The sequence below is a fragment of the Artibeus jamaicensis genome, unplaced genomic scaffold, assembly GCF_021234435.1.
Source record: "Artibeus jamaicensis isolate MK-2021 breed Jamaican fruit bat unplaced genomic scaffold, CSHL_Jam_final contig_3176, whole genome shotgun sequence".
NCBI classification, from domain to species: Eukaryota; Metazoa; Chordata; class Mammalia; order Chiroptera; family Phyllostomidae; genus Artibeus; species Artibeus jamaicensis.
The window spans coordinates 6,895,991-6,914,114 of NW_026521740.1; the positions used below are offsets into that span (position 1 = coordinate 6,895,991).

The 18,124-nt window shown below is 46.6% G+C and overlaps 1 protein-coding gene across 5 annotated transcripts in view; it reads left to right on the forward strand.

Moving 5' to 3' along the window:
- SASH1 (SAM and SH3 domain containing 1) overlaps positions 1–18,124 on the forward strand; it is a 164,128-nt gene that overhangs the window by 129,013 nt on the left and 16,991 nt on the right. For 4 of the 5 annotated variants that reach the window (XM_037156811.2, XM_053663433.1, XM_037156807.2 and 1 more), the window contains 5 exons: positions 1,309–1,441; positions 6,387–6,733; positions 12,145–12,219; positions 14,122–14,265; positions 17,224–17,359. In XM_037156811.2, coding sequence (XP_037012706.2) covers positions 1,309–1,441; positions 6,387–6,733; positions 12,145–12,219; positions 14,122–14,265; positions 17,224–17,359 — 835 coding nt within the window. Of the gene's footprint in view, positions 1–368; positions 1,147–1,308; positions 1,442–6,386; positions 6,734–12,144; positions 12,220–14,121; positions 14,266–17,223; positions 17,360–18,124 lie in introns of those variants that run through there. The other variant, XM_037156810.2, reaches the window with a different exon arrangement.

Sequence of the window (18,124 nt, forward strand, 5' to 3'; positions counted from 1 at the left end):
ATTTTTTTCCCCTGAAAGTTTGGGATAAAAACATGGGAGCCCATTACTACACAATAAAATACAGTAATTCATATACTCCTGACCTTGTTTCCTCTTGAACTTCCTTGCCTCTTTTATCATCTGTGATGCTTCAATGAATGAGCGTCACTTCTGTGGGGGAGTCAGACTCCATATCCGACTCGTGCTCAGAGGTGTGGTTTGTGCTTGTCCTGTGTATTCAGGGCAGGCATTCCTCTCCCTACCCCTTCGGTGAAGCAGGTTTGGGGAAACGGAGAGAAAGCTGTTGCCAGCATGTGCAGCCTTAGCTGGAGCCGCACCAGCTGCCTAGGGTGTGCCGCGCCTGCGCACTGCTGCCGGCTCTGTGCTCCCGGGATTGCCGGAGCTCGGCCGTGCAGCAGCCCATTTCATTGGAGACTTCTTTTGCCTTTTTACATTTTGAACAGATAAAACAGAGGAAGCTGCATATCGAATGTTGGAGCCGACTTGGAAGTGAAACCCTCATTTTGTGCACAAGGAAAGGATTGTTTTTTGACTGGGTCATTGCTGTGGAGAGAAATTTTTTTTTCTGTCTGTAATGTTGGATACTTGAGGGAAAACAGCTGGGCTGAGCATGCTTGAATCACTGCAGAACGGAATGGGATGCTGGGGAATATGGACTGTAGCGTATGCCTGAAAAGGTCAGCTTTTTCCCTTGTCCCTCTTGGAGGAATGCAGGGGCTGTCCTCAGGCTCGCCTGGTGAGCTCTTGGAAGGAGCTGGGAGAGGCCGCAGGCATGGCTGAGAAGTGGCAAGCCAGCCTCAGGAGCCAGAGAGAAGGCGGCTTTTTGCATCTCTTCCTTTCTCCTGCCCTGCCAGTTTTGATTTTCGGGGAGGCCTGGAACAAGTCAACAGAATTTTGGTTTGGAGAAATAGTTGGTGACCACGTTTAAACAGCAAGTCCTGATGGGCCAGACTGATGAGAGCCTGGCCCAAACCACAGCAGGGAAAACGGGAATTACAGGGCCGGCCTTGGAGAGAGTCCTGCAGAGTTCTCCTAAAACAGGACCGGGAAGTAGTTGAGACAAAAATGGACCCCATGCCGGTCAAGGGCAAGGGTGTGTGTTGTGCTGCTTAAGACCTGATTCTCCACTTCTTAGACTTGAAGATGGTAGGTGGAGCGGCGGGAACCTGTTGGGCAAATTTGCTGGTGCCTGGAGTTCAGCCCAGCACTTCCAGGGCGGACGCTGGCAGTGAGGCTGGGCTGCACCCGCTGCAAGAGCAAAGCCCTGGAGCATTTATGTGATTAACTTTTTGTTTGTTTCTTTGCCAGTCAAGAGAACAATCGGATGATGAGACTGAGGAGTCAGTGAAGTTTAAGAGGTTACACAAGCTGGTGAACTCCACTCGCAGAGTGAGAAAAAAACTGATCAGAGTGGAAGAAATGAAGAAGCCCAGTACTGAAGGTAAGCAAGCAGACTCCACCCTGCTTATTCCAGAGCAAATCGTGTGGGGGCTGTTTTTTAGTAGAAAAAGAATACGATTTCAGGTGGAAAATGGATTGAGTCCTGGCAGAGGGGGAATCGGTGCTGCGAGTTAGCAGGGCAGTGCTCGGGATGGCATGGGGAGAAGGTTCTGGCGTCCAGCGTTTGGGGGCTCAGTATTTTAGATAGTACTGAGATGGGAACTGCCTTGTATGTGACAGTGAAATCTTCTCCGGGTGTGACACAGCCTTAATTTTGAGCTTATATAGCTTCTATCATTTTATATGAATTTACTTTTTAACTTCCTCTTAGCATAAGCCTCTGCCACAAAAAAGGACAGCAGTTCTTGCTCAGTGGATTTGGTGGAAATTTGATAGACAGCCACCTCAAATGACCATCTGACAATTAAGGCACTTCACGGCCTCCCAGATCTCCGAGGGATGATCAAGTCTCAGTTCTGATGAGGCTGTAAGCACCTTCCATGCAGAGTGGGTCTCTGAGAGCGATGTTGCCACTCAGCCTACTTGTTAGATGAAGCAATAATGTCAAAGGGGGTATGAGCTTGGATTTATTGGAATGAGTAGTTAACCTTTCAAGTGTAATTGTGACAGTTTAAATCACAGTAGGATCTGTTTTCCTTTTTGTTAGTGACGTGCATTTGCAGCGTCTTGTAAAAAAATTTTCCCAAAAGATGAAAGAATAAGATTTCCTATTTGGAAAATGACTGGAAAAAAATGCTGGAAAGAATCTCCTTTTTTTTTTAAAGCATATTCCTTATTAAAATGTCACACCTACATTGTGAGGAATTCAAACTTTTTAACATGAAGATTTAGAAAGCACCATTGTAGAGAGACCTTTTTTTGGTACACAGATAAAATTAAGCTGTGGAGGGAATTGAATTTCCCTTTGTTTATGTAGATGATGGTTTCCTGCTGCGGTTATTACTGTTTCTTATTTTAATTTGTGGTAATTATTTATCAGTTTCAATGCCCTGGAGGAATGTGGCAGGCAGGTGAAGTGGTGACTGTGGGACAGAGGAAGTTAAAAGGGAAGAGGACGGAGGAGGAAGTGAGAGAGAGCTGCCTGATGGCCCATTTCATAACCTTGGAGTTGTACTGAATCACCTGGGTTTTGTTTGGGTGTCTTTCTCGCATGGACCCAATGCCGATTTTGCGTTTGGGAGTCTGGATGCCTGTCTGCCGGTCACAGTTTTCATAGCACAAAACAGAGCTTGGCTTCCTCTCACTATGGCAGCTCGTACTGAAATCACGCACAGTGTCCGGCAGTGGCATTAACTAGAACCATGTGGAGTCGCCATCTTTGACTTTTGGGGGCATCGCATTCTGAAACCTCATGCACATGCGACAAATCTCAACATCACAACCTGGTTGGAGGCTCTTGTGCAGAAATGAGGTACAATGAGTGGAGTAGTTAGTACTGACCCCTTCGTACCTGAGAGTCACCTGTGTTGAGGCAGCCTTTCCACTAGAACAACATTTTTAGAAACACAGAAATGTTCTAACTCACATTTTTATTTCAGAATAAATAATTCAACCAACTCTGGGAGACATAGTTGCACAAAGGAAAATATATACCAAAAGAGATAGCTCTAGGGTGAAAATAATGACCAAGTGGACTTCTCACTCTGAGCTTGAACTCATGTCAGTATGAGTTCCATGTCTCAGGTGGGGGGTGGATTCAGTGAGCTGAATCGCGAGAGAGTTGGGGAGCTGGGATGCCATTGTCTGGGCTTGTTGGTATCCCCAAAGCCATGACCTGTGACCTAGAGAGGCCCCAGGTGTGTGTGTAGCTCAGGGTGTCTACGTCAGCTGTCCCCAACACCTTGCTAGACAAGAACTCCCTCCAACCCCTACATAGAACCCTCCGAGGTTCCTCATTAGCAAAAGAAGTGGTACTTGCTACTTTGGCCCCTGCTTGTGCAAGCAGTTGAGATTCATACTCCCAGTAACCCCGGCCCCTGCCCCAGACTTCCAAGGATGCGATCCTTTTGACCTCCTGCATGCCTGGACCAATACTAAGTTGTCTGAATATTCACAGAGAGTACCCTGTGTGCCAGGCACTTCCTAAACACTTTAGATTTTATGTTCTTGTTACTATATCTTCCTCTGACTGGCCACCAGAGGCAGGACTCATACCATGTTCCTTTCACAAATGAGGAAATGAAGACACCAAGAGGTGAAGTAATCTCCAGGTCACCCCACCAAGCCAGCCAGGGGAAGACCCAGAATTAGGTCCGGGCAGCCTGTGTCCTGTGCATTTTGGGTCTCTGCTCTGCTCTCATGCCTTCCCGCAGCCCTCAGCTCCGCAGGCTTGGACAATCCTGGAGAGTTATAACCCTTCACCCAGGCCCACCTGGTAACTTGAGTTTCAAGCCCTTATCTGGGGCACAGGTGATCCTAGACAACATTAAACTGTAAGCCAGGACAGGGCCCTTTGTCCATTTCTGTGTCTTTTTCTGGAGCTAATACTGTCCCACCCCCACTCCCTCATTGCTCCAGCTTTTGATGGAACCTGATAGCGAATCACCGGCTCCCATTTGGTGCTTTTCAGCATCATAGGGCACCATCACAGATCTTCCTGTTCGCTTTCATCCTCTCAGTGCCCTCACAGTAGGTATTACTAAGAGACCGACTCAGAGACTGGAGTGATTGGCCGAGGTGGTGGAGATGCTGAGTGGCAGAAGCAGGGCTGAGGTCCAGGGCATAAATCTGTGTTCTCAGCCTTAAGTCATCCCACGTGCGATCCTCTCAACGTCGCCTTTCCTTCTGAATTCTTATCTCAGCTGAATACAATAGATAAAGGTGACTGTGGGAAGCAGATCACACCCCGTGCTGACAGAGTGAGCACTTTCGATGGCCACTCTCCCTGTGGGGTAGTCCTACTTTCCACTCAGGAGAATCGAGGAAGCAGTGCTCTGGACCCAAGGAGTCAAGTCCAGGCTGGGGATTCAGGGCTGGGGGCCTTGCAGACGGAAGAGCCTGCACCCTGGGGGGCCGCATGTCCCTCCAGACTCCTCAGTAGATGGTGGCTTCCAGGACCAGGAGGTAGAACTGCATAAGACATGGCTATGTGTGCCCCAGCTGGTCCCAAACTCAGATGTGACGTGGACGTATTGCAGTCTCTGACTACAGGCCTAAAGACAGAGCCCAGAAGATTTCCAGCCCACTGCTGAGTGACAGGGCTTTAATCTATTTAGTCAACTCCCCTGGCTGCCCTGAAGCCCCTAAGCACTGTGGGTAGGTAAGGGCATTTGCACACCTCCGTGGACACCTGGACTACGGGTAAAGCCATGACCTGTCACTGGACTGCTTTCTTAGAGAAGGCTGTACCTCTCGTCTTGGCCAAGGACTGAAGACTCTCTAGAAGAGGTTGCCATTTGTACTTCTGGCAACACAGGGACAGACCCTTGGCTTCCATACCATGTAAGTCAAATGTCCCGAGGAAGTAGCCGGAAACTTTCATGATATTTGCTCACTGCCTTGGCTCTGGCAAAGTCCTGTCAGGACCCTAGACCCTAATTTTGAACTCTCTGGAAAGATCCAGGAACCAGTCTTCAGGGAGTGTATTTGTGCTGCGGGTTGTGGAGAGCTTTCGACTGGACATAGTTTCCCCTCTCCCCGCCCCATCTGCTTGGCATCTAAGTCAGTCTTAGGCTGGGCTGGTGGCAGTGGTCCTTTTCTTCCTTTTTGCAACCGTGAAGTCCCATCTGTTGGAAAAGTAAGAAACTTCTGCCATTTTTAAGGACTGCTACCAATTCGCTCATCTTTCCCCTGCGCTGCAGCGAGCAGCCTTCTCCCTGTGTCGCTGACATTTCCCCACACGCTGGCACCCTCGTCCCAGCTGGTATATTTAGCGCCATCCCTCTGTTCCAGGAAACCTTGTATTTTTTCCTCCTTCACAGTTCAGCTGGTGGAAACCTGCCATGCTCAAAAGTTTCCTTATAATTAAAGGGACACAGCCGGATGGGGTCACTCCGCCCACGGTTTGACCTACTTCTTCTTCTCCTCACATCTGTGCACATCACACATGCAGAAAAGAACTCAGTTTTCCTGCCAGCAAGTCCAGACCTTTCCACTGGGCTCCAGAGGGCTTGGCGGTGGTACCTGGCTCCGGCAAAAGCTTCAGGAGCTGGAATCCTTGCGACGCAGCAGAACGCTCGATGGGGCTGCTGGCGTGTCCAGGCCCTTAAATGCCCCTGCTGCTTCTAGCAGGGCCTGAGCTGATGGGAAAGCCTGGCTGGGGTCACATAGTTCCCTCCCTTTGTGAGTTTGGCCTGTCCACTGGGGACCAGTCATCCCTCGGTTGCATTTGCAAAGCACGACCCTTCGTGGCGTTTCCGTACCCAGGCTGCCTCAGCGGTTTAATTACATGGCATATGCACCAGTAAAAAATCACTGCCGGCCACATGGCATGCATCACACTCCAAGTTAAACAGGCAACCAGGCTCAGGAGGAGGGCCTTTCAGAAGCGGAGAGATCCTGATTTTCAGCTTCTGAGGATTAGTGCCCTTAAACTGGGGAGATTAATCATCTTCAAATGCTAAGGAACATGGTCATGGCAGTGACTGGCTTGGATTGTCCAAGTGGCACTTGTAATAGGTCTATTAAGGTGTTTGGTCTATGAAGCTAATTAAAGAGGGAGAGGAAAACACATGTGAAACCTTTTAACATTAAGCTCATGTGAAACCAAACATTCACACACACACAGCTTGGCTATTTTTTTGTACATGCTTTTGTTTACATGGGGGCCAGGCCGATGAAGGGTACAAATGATACAAGGGGCGGGGGTCACGGTGGTGTCTGCATGGGCTAGCTTATTTCTGGTGGGGGTGCAGAAAGAAAGGTCTGAGAGAACGCAAAGGTGTGTTTGTGGGGGCCTGACCCTGTCTGTGTTGATCCCTCTCCAGGCGGAGAGGAACCTGGGTCTGAGAACTGCCCCGTCCTGGATGAGAGGTCCGCCCTCTACTCCGGAGTGCACAAGAAGCCGTTTTTCTTCGACGGCTCTTCTGAGAAACCTCCAGAAGATGATTCCGACTCTGTCGCCACTTCTCCATCATCGAGCAACCTGGAGACCTGGGGAGCTGGCCGGAAGCTGGTCAAAACCTTCAGCAAAGGAGAGAGTCGGGGCCTCATTAAGCCCCCCAAGAAGATGGGGACCTTCTTCTCCTATCCAGAAGAAGAAAAGGCCCAGAAGGTTTCCCGCTCCCTGACTGAGGGCGAGATGAAGAAGAGCCTGGGGTCCCTGAGCCACGGGGTAAGTACGGATGGTCTTTGCTTCTATGACAACCACCGTCGTAGGCACCACCTTCTAGTGTCCCTGGAGGAGGTTCAGAGCGTCCGCAAGCACATCCGCTTGAAGAAAACGGATACTAATTATTCGTGTTCCAGAGCTTTCCTCTGCCAGCGCCCCTCCAGAAAAGGAGTTAACACCACGACCTGTGACCTGCAGCTGCTCCGGCAGAGGCCCAAAGGGGGAGGGAGCTGTGGCGTCCCCAGCAGGAGGGTGCGCGGGCGCCCCTCGGTCAGCGAGTTCAATATCACCTACGTGGTGGAGCGGAGCCTGTACAGCCACCTGAACCTGACCCAGCTAGTGCGTCCGGCCTCAGACAGGACCCTGAGCAAGGCGGAGAAGCAGGACCTGAGGCGGTGCTTGCTGGAGGAGGAGGAGGCCAAGAGGAAGTGGGCCGCCACGGTCGACCGCTGTACTAAGAGGGTTCTCTTGAGAATCCACCAGAAGTCCGTGAGTCTCCGAGAGGGTCACCAGGGTGGCCTTGTCATTTCCGTGACGTGTAGTCAAGCACTATGGCCTTCGTTTCTCGGAGCTCGGTACCCTCCCCTCTCTTCTGCTTCTAACGTCCTCACTTCTGGGTCCATCCCACCATCCTCTCCAAGTTCCAGCCTTGCTGTCATTTCAGAAAGGTTTCTCCTTCTCCACTGTCCTCTTTCCAGCTGAAGCTGTTTGATTTTTTAATTAAAACTAAACATTGAATCTGATTCAGAGCAGGGCCTTCAGAGTACTGGGGTGGGGTCCGGTCCGGCCTCCCTCTGGGAGTGGCTGTATTCTTTCCCAGCCATCCTGTCACTTGATCTCAAAGAAGCTGATTCAAAACAGAGGACTTTCTGCCCTTAAAAGAGATGCTTATTGTTTTACTTAATTAAAACAATTAGGAGCTAGCTCATGGAAAGATTGCCATCATTACAAGCATCAGTTTGGCGATTTGGAAACGTCCAGTGTGTTTCTTTTATCAGTAGAAGCCAATGGAAAATTCTTAGCTGGAAAGGGCAAAAAATTAGAGCTTTTTACTTAAGCCTAGTGGATGTTCTTAATCTTTTTAATTGAAGGAACAAATATTGAAAAATGTCCTGCATGGCTCTCTGGTTTTTTTATACATAGTAAGGACTAAAGTGTTTATTTTCAAATAATAAAACGTTTTTTAGTTTCATTCCTGAATTACTAAACTTTGTAAAATTTAGTTTTAGGGCATAACTTATTTTGAACTTGAGAATATAGGTGTTTTATTCCCTGAAATTCCCATCCAAATTCCAGGCCCCACTGTCCCCAGGTGCCTTCGGGGCTGCTGGCTATGGCCTCCCCCTACCCCCCCCCTTTTTTAAAGGCCTAAGGAAGAGGCTACACTGCAGCCTCTCACGGGGGCTTCCTCCAGGGTTTGTTCACATTCTTCAGTGAGATGTTCTTCCCCAGATGATTTCTGTAATTAAATTCATTCAGTAAAGCTCTGCTTTCGTGGAAGCAGAAACTCATTGGCCAATGCCGTCCTTACGATGACCTTTTCTGCTCTCATAGGTCCTTGGATCTATCTTTGGCCCTTACATTTTCCACATATTCCCACACGGGCTGACTTTTGGGCTAATGCTGGTCTGTCTTTTCACATTCCTGTCAGTCTGACAATACTTTCAATACTAGTAGGAGCAACTTCTCTTCTGCTTCTTTCAACATCATGGCAACCCCTTTCGGGTGGTTCGGTTCTGTTGTAAAATAACAGAATTCTTTTTTCTCACTCACTCAGTTGTGAACCACAAATCTTTCGTAAAATACTTGTGGTGAACCAGTCTTGGTGTGATTCACTTTCTACCTTTGGAAACGTTCCGCCCAGTTGATGCGCCTCCGCCGTCAGGCATGGCCTTGGTAAAGCAGAGTCGCCCCTTCTCTGTTAACTGATGACTCCACTCCGTGAGTTTACGTCCCGTGATCCTGAGTCACGTGGACCCCTTGGAGCTGTTTGTGTGCGCCTCAGGTTAATGACACAACTGGGTCAGGACCTTTCTGTCCAGAAGGTCCATTTCTAAGATTTGAGCCAATTAACGTTGAAACACAGTGACTGATTCTTCCTTGACATTGAGTAAGGGCCTCTGAGCCTTTTATTTCTCCCCCATAAAAGGGGCGTATGTCATCCCTGTACCAAGTGTCACAGAGGCTGGATGTTCCCAAGGCACCGTGACCTTGAGGCCATGCTGGGCAGTACTCACACTTGTTTACATATGTGTTCTGGGCAAAATTAGAAGTTTGCACGTACCTGTTATTATAAGTCAGTTGTACAATCAGGGAAACAAAACTTTCTAATTAGTAAAAGGGAAAATAATGAGAAAAAACTTTTTTATTTTTAAGAGACTGAGAAAATTTTTTTGCTTGGTTGACTTCAGAAGTTTTTTTTCCCTATTCTTGGTTATGAATCTCCTTCATTTATCCAAAGTGCACAGTTTTCTTTAGTCTTCAACCTTGATCTTTCTGTCTTTCAAAAAAGTGCCATGTTTGCTTGATGAAGCCTCAGGGAAATGATAATGCTTTGTATTCACTGAAAACGGTCACTTGTCTCCCTTTTTATTTGGTCATTCAGTTTTCATTTGATGGAACAGACATGCATGACATTTTAGAATTTTGTCCATTTTTAAACTTCAACTCTACCTCCCCCAAAACATGTTTTCAACTGCATGACCATCCCACTGCCTGGACCTCCTCACCCACGAGCATCTTAAATGTTCTTACAATCACCTGCACGTGAGATGTATGAATTCTACAAACCCCACTGAGGCTTCATTGATGGAGACCACCAACATCGAAGACTGGTTTACTTTCTTTCACTGTTCTCTCTGAAGTCTCTCTTCTCTGTCGAAGAAGTGGTACTTTGAGAACTACTCAATGTCAGTGAAAAGGGAGAGATTAGTTCAAGCAGTGCTTATTGCTACAGTCTTTGTTCTCCTACAGTGATAAAGAAGAATCATTTCCAGATATCTTAGCCTATTGCTGGGAAAGGTTTTAGGTGGTGGTTATAAAACCAGTCCAGTCTTTAAGCTTTTATGCATACAGCAGGCATATGAAGATATGAATGAGCTTCTAATTTATTACAGTTACACTTTCCACATAAATTCTTTGTCAGTTATTCATATGCCCCAGGAACAACGTGCTGGGCTCCAGTGTTGCAGTTAATGCTGGAATTTAAAGCAGGAAAGTGCAAAAGCCATAAAAATGAGGCGGCATCTGGGTGCCATACTGTGCCTGTGAAGCCTGGAGTCTCGGGAAAAGAGCTGGAACACAGCCACTGCCTTTGCAAAAATGAGAAATGTCTATTTGACATTGTGAGCTAGCAGTTGCCCTGGAGAGGTATTCATAGCATTGCTCTCCAGGTCAGGGGATGTGGTGAGTGTTTTTGCATAAAGAGGTCTTTCTGTTTTCGTAGAATAGATACAGGTCTAGTCCAGTTGATTATAAGGGAAATCAGATTGTCCATTGGTGTTTTTAAAGTATTTTATTATTTATTTTAGAGAGAGGGGAAGGGAGGGAGAAAGAATGGGAGAGAAACATCAGTGTGTGGTTGCTTCTCACGTGGCCCCCACTGAGGTCCTGGCCCGCAACCCAGGTACGTGCCCTGATTGGGAGTCAAACTGGCGACCCTCTGGTTCGCAGCCCACCCTCAATCCACTGAGCGACACCAGCCAGGGCTGTCCTTTAGTATTTAATATAAAATTAGAACAGTGTTCACTGGGCATCCTGTCTGTGGTAGGTTATTTAAAACAGCAGTGACCGTTGTGTGGCATCCTGAACGCCTCTTGGAACATCCTGCATCTCCTGGCCCTCCCTTCTGCCACACCTCGCTCTCCCTCTCGTCCCATTCCTGGGATGCTCTGGTTTTACAGTCGAAGCTCCCAGAACTAAGCTCTAGTCCTTCCTTTGCATATTTAAAATGTCGTCTAAGCCTAAACTTCAATACAGGAATTGTTGGGACAAGCTACTGTTCTCAGTGTAGCCCAAATGAGAAGTAATGGAAGAAAGTAACATTCAGAAGAGTGTCTGCCTTGTACCAAGTAGTATGCTAGAAGTCTTCAAATATATGATATAGGTAGTATTTTACAGTCGAAGGAAACAAAGCTCAGAGAGTTTAAGTGTTTTACCTGTGGTCACACAGCAAGTCAAGTGGAGAACCAGGATGTGGATCCCCATCTGTGCGATTTCAAAAACCTAGGCGTTTTTCCTTCTGGGTGTTTTTTCAGATCATTTAATTTGCATCTAAACTACATTTATTTTCAATAGTGTTTATAGTATACATTGTGCTTTATGTTTATTTCTTATATTTAATAGCTGGTAACAAGAGTTCTGTGAGAAACATTCTGCAAATTATGGAACCTAATTCTGCTGTTCAACTTTTATTACCAGCATCTTAAAAGATAATCAGTTGTAACAAGAATTAGTGTGCTTTTTTTCCTCTCGCTCTCTCTCTTTTTTTTTTTTTTTTTACAGATTTTTTGGTGCAGGGAGAGTCAGGGAGATGGTCCTTGAGTAGCTTTTGCTAAAAAAAAAAAAAAAAAGAAAGGGAATGCAAACCAAGCTTTCAAAATATAAAAATCACTGAAATACATGCAGTTTCACAAAATTTGAAACCAGTGGAAAGAGCATGAAAGTTTTCATTTTTCATAACATCTGTGTTTTTCCTATTGGAATTAAGAAGTGCAGTCAAAGATAGTCACGGAATCAACTTTTTTCTTTCTGAGCTAATGTGGTATCTCCACTTCATGCACAGAGAAAAAGGTCGCGCTTAATGAAGTCGGACAGTTAGAGGGGAAACTTACCAGCGTTTTTGGCTAGGTCGGGAAAGCAATGAGTGAGTAATCCTTTTGGCCTGATTTGGCTACTATAAACATAACCTGTTTTCTCCCTTTTAGTGATTTAAAACTAAACAAAAGAGTCTGTTAGTAAGGCCTGCCATCGAATGGTGGCAGAGCCAGAGGATTTCAGACCTGGGTTTCCCAGACCCTTCTGAGCGCACAGCTTTCCTCCTTACCATGACTGCGCACAGCTGATGATCCAGGGGGCTGGGAGGGGAAGTCTGTTGCTAGGCGACGGAAACTTGGAGCAGTTACCCTGTGGATGGTTTTTCCGTCATGTTTTTGTTTTTTAACCAGTCAGTTTTTGTGTGACCAGGGGATTTTGGACCGCTGGTGTAAGGCACCGTCCCAGCGGCCTGTGCAAGGGTAAACTGGGGGAAGTTTCCTTGTGACATGAATCATGTATTTTTTTCCTCATCATTTCTCGTCCGACTTCATCCCGTATCACATCTGTGGTCCAGTGGCGTCCTGCAGGTGGGGAATGTGCTGGGCAGACGCAAGGCTGGCTGACTTGAGCATAACGGTCCCACCCTCTCCCTTCCACAGAGAACCTGCAGTTTTGGAGGGTTTGACCTGACAAATCGTTCCCTGCACGTTGGCGGTAATAATTCTGACCCAATGGTGAGTAGACATCAGCGGAAAAGCAGAAGGTTCGGATTCGGGCGATGTGGTTGGCATGGTTTCACATGGAACATCTTTGAAATCGATACTGGTAACCTTTTCCTTGGTGATCCTAAGTCATTCGAAAAGAAGACCTATGTCACACATTAAAAAAATTTTTATTGAATTTATTGGGGGTGACATTAGCTAGTATTATATAGATTTCAGGCATATAATTCTATCTCTTTGTGTGTGTGTGTGTGTGTGTTTATAAAGAGTTTTATTTATTTTTAGGGAGACAGGGAGGGAGGGAGGAAGAGTGGGAGAGAAACATCAGTGTGTGATTGCCTCTTGCACACTCCCAACTGGGGTCCCAGCCCCCAACCCAGGCATGTGCCCTGATTGGGAATTGAACTGGCAACGGTGACCCTTGGTTCACAGGCCTGAGCTCAGTCCACTGAGCCACACCAGCCAGGGCTCATCTGTATATTGTATTGCTTCTTTACCACCCCAAGTCAAGTCTTCATCCATCACCATCGAACCCCCGTTTACCCTCCTCCACCTCCTTCCTGCCCCTTTTTCCCTTTGGTAATCACCACGCTGTTGTCTGGGTCCGTGAGGCTTTCCTTTGCTTAACTCCTCTACTTTGCACCCAGCCGCCTCCCCCAGAGACCCCTCTCCCCCGCGGGACTGTCAGACCACCCCTGGCCCCCATCTCTCTCCTTCCAGTACCACCATCCCTTCTGTGCCCATGTTTCTTTTCTCCAAGTCACACATGCAGACATCCGTATTCCACCTCTACAGGCGCACACTGGTTTTCAGTGGGCACAACTGCAACACGCAAGCCAGGCAGTGGGATGGAGCCCTGTGATTTGGGTTCAAGAGTATTTGCCAGAATCTCTAAATCCCAATTTTATCATAGACCAAGTGCATCGCCCCATACTAAGCCTAGTTCTTTCTGATCTGGGTTGTTCTGAAATGAACCCAGTCTCCTTGGGGACAAAGCAAGTCAGAGTCCTGAGGGCCGAGGTTACTGGTTACCAGGTTACTACCTGCTGCTTCCGGACCCCAGTCTGGGAACTGGTCTGCACAGGCTTTGCTCCCTGTGTTTACCTGCTTAGGCCCCAGGTGCAGGTGAATCTGATGTATGATTTTGTTTTCCCCTAATGCGTTTTGTCGGCAAACTACTTTCTATCAGGTGTCGGCTAAAACAACCGTCTGCGACTTGTGAAGTGATTGAGAATTTCCTGAAAGAATAGCACTATTTCATTTAGATATCTAGTTTTGTTGATTTGTAAACCAGTAATTTTATGTGGCCAGTCTTTTAAACAATGAAATAAAATACGAGTTTTTTGCCCTCGCTCTCAGAAGTCGACCACACGGATGCAGATCCGATCAGATGCTGATTCGTAGTGACTGCACTTTTCCCACCGTGTTCTCACCCCTTTCCTGGGCGATTCATAGTGTTGTCCTTCTCCCCCACCTCTGGGCTTATGTGAATGTGGGTTCAGCTAAATCATTCTTTATTGATGAAATGCAGTCCCCTTGGGTAGTTAAAATGATGGAAAAAAGTATAGTAGGAGAAGAATATACTAAGGTTAAATAAAATACAAAGTATCTCACATCCCACAAACAAAAGCCCCTAAGTGAGTAGCTTTCAATTTTTAATAAAAAAGGTAAACAGCATATATCTTAAATGAATATAAAATAATGTTGAATGTCAACTATAATTGAAAAATTTTTTGAAAAGTTGAAAAAACAAAAGAAAAGTCGAATGATGAATAATAATAGCCCTGATTTAACATAGGAAAAATTCCAGAGTCCTGGGGGATGCCAGTATTTTTCTGAGAGATTTTTTTGGATAATAAAATCTGTTTGGGGACTTTATTTTCTGTGACTAAAGGTATTTGTTTTGTTTTGTAGGGTAAAGAAGGAGACTTTGTGTACAAGGAAGTCATCAAATCACCTACTGCCTCCCGTATCTCTCTTGGAAAAAAGGTCAAATCAGTAAAAGAGACAATGAGGAAGAGAATGTCTAAAAAATACAGCAGCTCTGTTTCCGAGCAGGTACGCAGCTGTTGGCCAGGAAGCCACGTGGTTCCTCCCGGCAGCAGGGAAGCTGGAGCGGGCGGTCTCAGGTGGTAAACGGCACTAGGCACAGACATTCACTGGCGTTCGCCTGGTCCTGGGACCGCGCTCAGTGTCCGCAGTTGGACATTTGGTACCACAAGCACTTACTAAGCACTGAGGGTCATTCTGGCACCGTGCTTGGTGCTGGCAGTGCAAAACACAGGCCTTAACTTCCTACTACATAGAGATGGAAGGAATGAAAAAATGGTATGATGCGGAAAATGATACTTCTTTAATGCAATAAGCACTAAAATTTATGCACAAAGGGAGGATTTTATTTTCTAAAATACCCCTTCCTAAAGTGGATGTCAGCAGAATCAAATCTAAAAAGAGGACAGTCGAGTTTCCATAGGCAGCAGACTTCTCCAGTGCCGCACAGGGCGTTCTGGAAATATGCAGCCATCTGAGCAGCAAACTCAGAACATGCTTCCTAGCTGCAGGACTTCGATGGTGATCCTGTTTCCATGGGGATGCTTTCGCTCACCAGCTCTCTCTGCAGCCATTAAGGTGTCGCAGAATTGATCCTCTCCAATTCTGGATTATTGCATCACTAGAACAAACAGTTTCTGTCTTAATTGTATGGGTGGGGGGAATAAAGACATGTGGAGAGCTGAGCCTTCGCTGATTCTGACCATTAGATTTTCAAAGCACCCTCCTCTATAGTTCATTTCGTGTAGTCTGTTGAAGTACTTCTGTGTGCTGGTTGTCCACTTGGACCATGTAGGTGATGCTGCTTTATCTACTAGATAAAGCCAGGGACAGCAGACATTGTGGCTCTGCTGCTGCCCTCTGGTGGGCATAGGAAGCTAAAACCCAAGCTTTGCCTTGTTTGGATCACTGTGAACATGAACTAGCCAGCTTGGCCATCCACAATGATTCAGACAAAGCCTGCACACCATCTTCAGTTTGCTGCAGCGGTTCTCACAGGGTGATTTTGCTGTCCCACCCACCTTTGGACGTTTGGACAATGGCACGCAGCTTGGGTGGGGGTGGGTGTTACTGCCATCTAGTGGACAGAGACCAGGGAGGCATGTTATAATGCACAGGAGGGTGCCCCCTTGACGTAGAATCCAAAATGCTGATAGTGCTCAGGTGGAGAAGCCCCGGCTTACTAGACCTACAGGGGACGTCAGGGCCACCTCCAGTGTGCTTCCCTATGACAGTTTTTTGGTATTCTTTGCATTTCTGGGCCCTGTGGGTGTGGGCGTGATGCTGATCTATGTTTCTGACCAGAGAAGCAAAGCAAACTGCACCCCCCTAGGAAGCCAGTGTTATGCCAATGGAAGCAGCACCTCTCATTTGAAAGCACTTCATTTAGTTGGCTTTTCCCCTAAAAGCTCATGTAAATGTAACACCCACAGGGGTTTTCTGCTTTATGGATCATAAGCATGGAACTTTCGTGTCATTTGAGCATTTTTCTATAATTTTACTACTCTATGCCTGCCTTGTATTCTTAGTTCTCTGTTTTTTAAAAGCAGTCATGTCACATGAGTGAGAAGAGGGAGAAGGAATAAGTGAACATTATAATGCTTTTTGGGGAGAGGAGATTAATGTTGCCAGCTTTGTTCATTTTTTTAAACTTTTTAGTAAATATACCAACCAACCGATCTGGTAAGGATTTTTATCTACTCCGTTCTTGTTATGTATCTGTTACTTGCAATAGTACCTGTTGTTGTAGATAATCCATACATATGGGACGAGTAAATTAATAACCTTTAAAAGCATTTAAGAATATACAGTATCGGAGATGTGTATTTAGTGTCACTATTTTAAAAATAAAAGCACACATGCTTTTAGCAGAAGCATCAAAAAAAGAACTTCATTGAGTAGATGTTTTATTTTATGATTTAGAAATGAAACTGTAGTCAAGGATTGGTACTTTGTAGCATCAGTAACTTCCAAATCACAGCACCTCTGTTGAAAGTCTTGTTTTCGAGGTCATCTGCTCACTTTCCTTAAATGTACAGCACAGTGCGTGCTGGATCCGAAGTGGCCGCAGTTGTTGTCCTCAGATGTTCGTGGACCCTGCAGACTCCCGTTAAAGTCCTTCTGATGAGTCGGCACCATGCAAATAACAGGTTTCGTTTGGATGGCTTGGTGCTCGCAGGGCTGTGAATATGCCAGAGAGGTTTCAGTTTTGGCCAGTAAACCGTTCTCACTGCCGACTTTGGAAGGAAGATGTTGTTTTCACTGCTCATCAAGTGAGCCTGCTGTGCTTCCATGTGCAAATGAGGGGCCGCCACGCAGACCGCACAGCCACCCCAAAAGTGACCTGAAAGGGGCATCGCAGCTGTTTCCTAACAGCACGAGAAAGAACTGGTAGATAAAGCCTGGGGACAACTCATAGCAACTCGGACCTGTGGGAACTTCTTCATAGACTGAAAGACGGTGTTTTGGCTCCATATCTGGGTCCTGAGTTGGTATTTCATTAGCCACTTTCAATCATTTGTGTCACTAGAAGCATAAGAATCTGGTCTTTTCTTTTTAGGCAAGGAATAGGCATTGTTTTTAGTGTAAATATTTCCCTTCAAATAGATTAAATATTCTCTTACTAGTGGATTCTGCCTGATGGGCACTTGGAGTCCAGCCTCATTACTGGATTGTTGAGTTTGCCAGCAGTCTCTCAGCCTTTAACGAAGTATTTTGTCTAGGTGGTACATAGGGTTTTCTCAGACATTTTAAAAACATCTATTTGAGCATGCCAAATAATTTTTAAGTGTTTAACTAGTAGTTATACAGGCTACAACTTTAAAACGGAGCGAGAACATGGATTAAACAGAGGAGAATGTTGACTGAGGCACCAGCTTTGATTTACTTGAGGGCTGAATTGCTTTGAATTACAGACCAGTGGTTGTCCCCTCTGATGAAACACACTTCTGTTGCACTCCACTGCAGGACACGAGCCTTGATGGAGTGCCGGGCTCCCCTCCTGTCCCCCAGCCTGACAGCGAACACGTGGACAAGCCCAAGCTCAAGGCCGGGGGTTCCGTAGAGAGTCTGCGGAGTTCTCTGAGTGGACAGAGCTCAATGAGTATGTCTGCTTTCTGATTGCCAATGTTTTCCTTCGGGGTCAAAGTCAGACTCACTGGGTGTCGGGTCCAGGCAACTCAAAGACAAGGAACCCCAAGTGTTCGTCCTGCAGATGCTCTTAGAGAGCTAGACCTGCAACATACCTGGGCCTAGGGTCGCGTTTGTTCAGTAGATGTCCTGCAGTGGCACAGAAGGTGGGTGGTGAGTTTTGGTTGCAGAAGACAGGGAAAGGATGTCTCAGAGGAAGGATGTAGAGAACAGAGGAGACGGCTTCAAGGTTGTTATGAAGATGACCAACAAATTGAGAGATGGGGGAAGAGAGGACAATTATAAATGTCACTGATAACAAGTGCTGGTAAGCCACTCTGACCAGTGGTGATGTCTGCAGAATGGTATGGGGGGAGATTCCATGGTTCAATGCACCACTTTAAAAGCACTTGGCCTTGGGCAAGTTACTTGACCTCTCTGAGTTTGTTTCCTCATCCATTAAATGGGGGTAAAAGCGGTATGCCAGACCCACGAGGGGTGGTAAACGTGAAGGGTTTGTGATGTCACCCGCATTGCTGCATGGTAAAGATACTTTGCTGGAGTCCCGCCTGTCCAATTAGCAGCTTCACTGGGGGTAATAATCAGAACACTGAGACCCTCCCAGACTCTGAACTGGGTCCTGCTCTGGTCCTGACCTGCTCGTGGCTCACAGTTTCACGCCTCTGCCCTCTAGTGTCCTAAGGGAAACCCATATTGATCCTTCTTCCCATGTTTCCTG